The sequence below is a fragment of the Sinocyclocheilus grahami genome, unplaced genomic scaffold, assembly GCF_001515645.1.
Source record: "Sinocyclocheilus grahami isolate Dianchi unplaced genomic scaffold, SAMN03320097.WGS_v1.1 scaffold23222.1, whole genome shotgun sequence".
NCBI classification, from domain to species: domain Eukaryota; kingdom Metazoa; phylum Chordata; class Actinopteri; order Cypriniformes; family Cyprinidae; genus Sinocyclocheilus; species Sinocyclocheilus grahami.
Window position 1 is genome coordinate 1 of NW_015519067.1, and position 2,894 is coordinate 2,894.

At 34.4% G+C, this 2,894-nt stretch overlaps 1 protein-coding gene across 1 annotated transcript; it reads left to right on the plus strand.

Moving 5' to 3' along the window:
* Nucleotides 1–977: 977 nt before the first annotated feature.
* On the plus strand, nucleotides 978–2,313 carry LOC107580017 (nuclear GTPase SLIP-GC-like; the record flags this gene model as incomplete). Its single annotated transcript, XM_016265775.1, has 5 exons — nucleotides 978–1,107; nucleotides 1,531–1,639; nucleotides 1,855–1,988; nucleotides 2,111–2,195; nucleotides 2,274–2,313. Coding segments are annotated over 5 exons (498 nt in total), but the record flags the coding sequence as incomplete, so codon positions are not given.
* Between the last annotated feature and the right edge of the window lie 581 nt (nucleotides 2,314–2,894).

Consider the following 2,894-nt stretch of genomic DNA (forward strand, 5'->3'; position numbering starts at 1 on the left):
TCCTTCAGGGAACGAGGGTTACATACGTAACCGAGACGTTCTTAACTAAGAAAACTTAAGTCAGAAAAAAGTAAGTAAACCACCTGAGGACTCGACCCTCTTTTTATTTGTGATAAACTGTCTCAGTCTAAATTACATTCACACTGGTGTTTTAGGATGCCAAACAAATTAGAATATAGTAATAATAATGACAAGCATGACAGTAATAGACATATATTGTAAAACAGTTGCAATGTAAAATAACTAAAAATTAATATTTCCTTTTTTTTGCGCTTTATACTACAGTAGGGACATTACAATACTTCTTTCCTAATTTCTACACTTGAAAGAGATATTTTGAATTTATACTGTATTTAAACCACTAGCTGTCAACAATTCATACTGCACTTTAAAGCTTTTAATTTGACGGAAACGGCAGTAGAGAACTCCAGCTTCAGTGAAAACCGTCTTACAAAAATGCATCTCACTACAAGTTATCTGCTGTGAAAATAAAGCCTAACTGGTGGCTGTTGCGTTCCCAGATGCATGCTAAACTCACAGCACATGAAATAAACGAGTTCACTGCATTCATTCACTGTGAACTAAGCCGAAGTGCGCAGCGAAAACAGATTTTAAGAGATTAAGCCATATTGTGCTTTCAGTTTTAGTTCATTTGACAGATACTGTGCCAAAGCATAATGGCCCAAAACACAACTTTAAAGACCTTTTATGTTAGAATAATAAGTTAAAAAATATTTTAAAAATGACATTTTTGCCCAGAAGACCTATCGTTCTATATTGTCATGTGACCACGATAATATCGAGATGGTTTTGCTAACGTGATATCACGATATTGATACTATCGTTACATCCCTTGTATATATATATATATAAAGGTGGGTGCAAGAACTGGAATTGAGAACCGCTGGTCTAGGATGACCTATTAGTACCCATTTGGTCTTGTGTTATTTAAATTATTTTTTTCTTCATTATTACAGTGTTGATGGCAATAACAAAACCGTAAAATCAGTGCAGGAACAGATTGATGAATTCAGTATCATCCAAAGTGGCACTGCTTACTCGCCATCTTCCATGCTATACCACATGGAAAACGTCATCAAAACAGAGGCGAGTTGTCTTTATTATAGTTGTCTTTTATTTTATGCTTACATTAATTTATACCTATCTATCTACAGGTAACTCTATTCCAATGAATGATTACTAATGTGCAAGCAACAGCATTTGTTATCTTTATAAATCTTTTTCATTGTCTCAAAAAATATCATTGTCAAGTTGCAAGTGTCAAAATGCAAAGGCCTTCTGAAAGCAGAAAAGCTCTATTTCCTCTAAAAGAGTGAGATGTGACTGGGTCTGCTGTGTTGCCAGTTCTCTATCTGTTGTTTTTTCCTACTAAAATGGGATACTGTTTTATACTTAGTGTGAATTATTTTAATTTCAACAACAATGACCATGGCATTTATACTTACTGATATATTTAGTAGATAATAATAATAATATATAAATAATTATCTGTGTTAACCTCCTGATAAGGAAACCAAAGTGAAGGCATTGCTCAAAAGAGAAGTTGTTGCGAGAAAGAAGGAAATCTACTCATCAATCCAAAAAACAATTCAGAATCGAATGACTGCTGGCTATGAGCGTAAGGAAGCTTTTAAAACAACACACACTAATTGCAGTTTAACTGTTGCCCACCTGAGGTTGCACAAACCTGTTAGCTTTAAGACCACAGATGAAACCACATTTTTGTCCTCATATAACTAATTACAGGTTTTCTCTCAGAGACATTCTATGTTTGTATTGCCTGTGTTAAAGAATATTAAATAATAACAGAATATTAAATGTTACCTATTACAGAAGCTGCAAAGTTGAAAGGAGTAAAAGCAACGGAGAAGAGGGAGGATAAAATAACGGAAACAATTGAATTGTTAAAACCCAGCATGTTCAAAGATGCAAAAATGGAAGTTCTGAATCAGGTCAAGGATTTAAAGGTATTTCTCAATATTGTTTAAACATATTTGCTGCTTCTTTCTGAAGATACTTACGAGCAACACAAAAACGCTCTTCTTTTTCTATACCTTGACTATGTGTTTTCTGTTGTTTCTTTCGAAAGGAGCATATATGCAAGACCCTTGAATCTGAGCTAAAGGGATCAGTGGAACGCTCACTTTCACAAACCAGCAGAACCACTCTGATGGGTAAGAGAGAATAAAATAACTAAATATTAAGACCTACTTTAATATCAGGCTGAACACCCAGTAATATTTCTTTTCTAGATGTCACCGGAAAGATTGAAAGGTTGGAGCTTCTGTCAAGGTCTGTCATCTGACTCATCATTTAAAAGCAGCATCTCAGCATTTTTCAGTGAAAGTTATTTTTAAGATAAATGTATTTCTATTATAAAGCATGCTTAATTATTGCTTAAGCTATTATTATTATTTCAAATCCTTTAAATTGTTGGACTTAACTTTTGATTGTGTAACTAATCGCATAAGAAAAACTATTTTGAGGTGTAGACTATTGCTGTTATTAATGAATACAACTAAACATAGGCTGAAGTGGAATATTAAAACAAATCCTATGTTAGTTGTTGGGTCAGTGGACCCAATAAATATGGTGCACTCCCCTGACCAATGTGTCTCGCTTTGCAAGTAGTTAGGTGTTGCATTTGCAAAATGAAAGCCTTTGCGATTGCAACCTGCATATATCCTATGTTTAAGTAACCAAGAGCTTGCTGCAGAGTTAAAACTTAGTGGGTGTGTGTTAATCTCGTTTTGTATGTTCATATATGGAAATTCTTTGTTGTGAAGCAATACTGTGTAGCCAAGGCAGAACTACAGTATATATTGAACAACTTGGAACAGAACGGCACCACACCTCGGGGTGAAGACATCTAT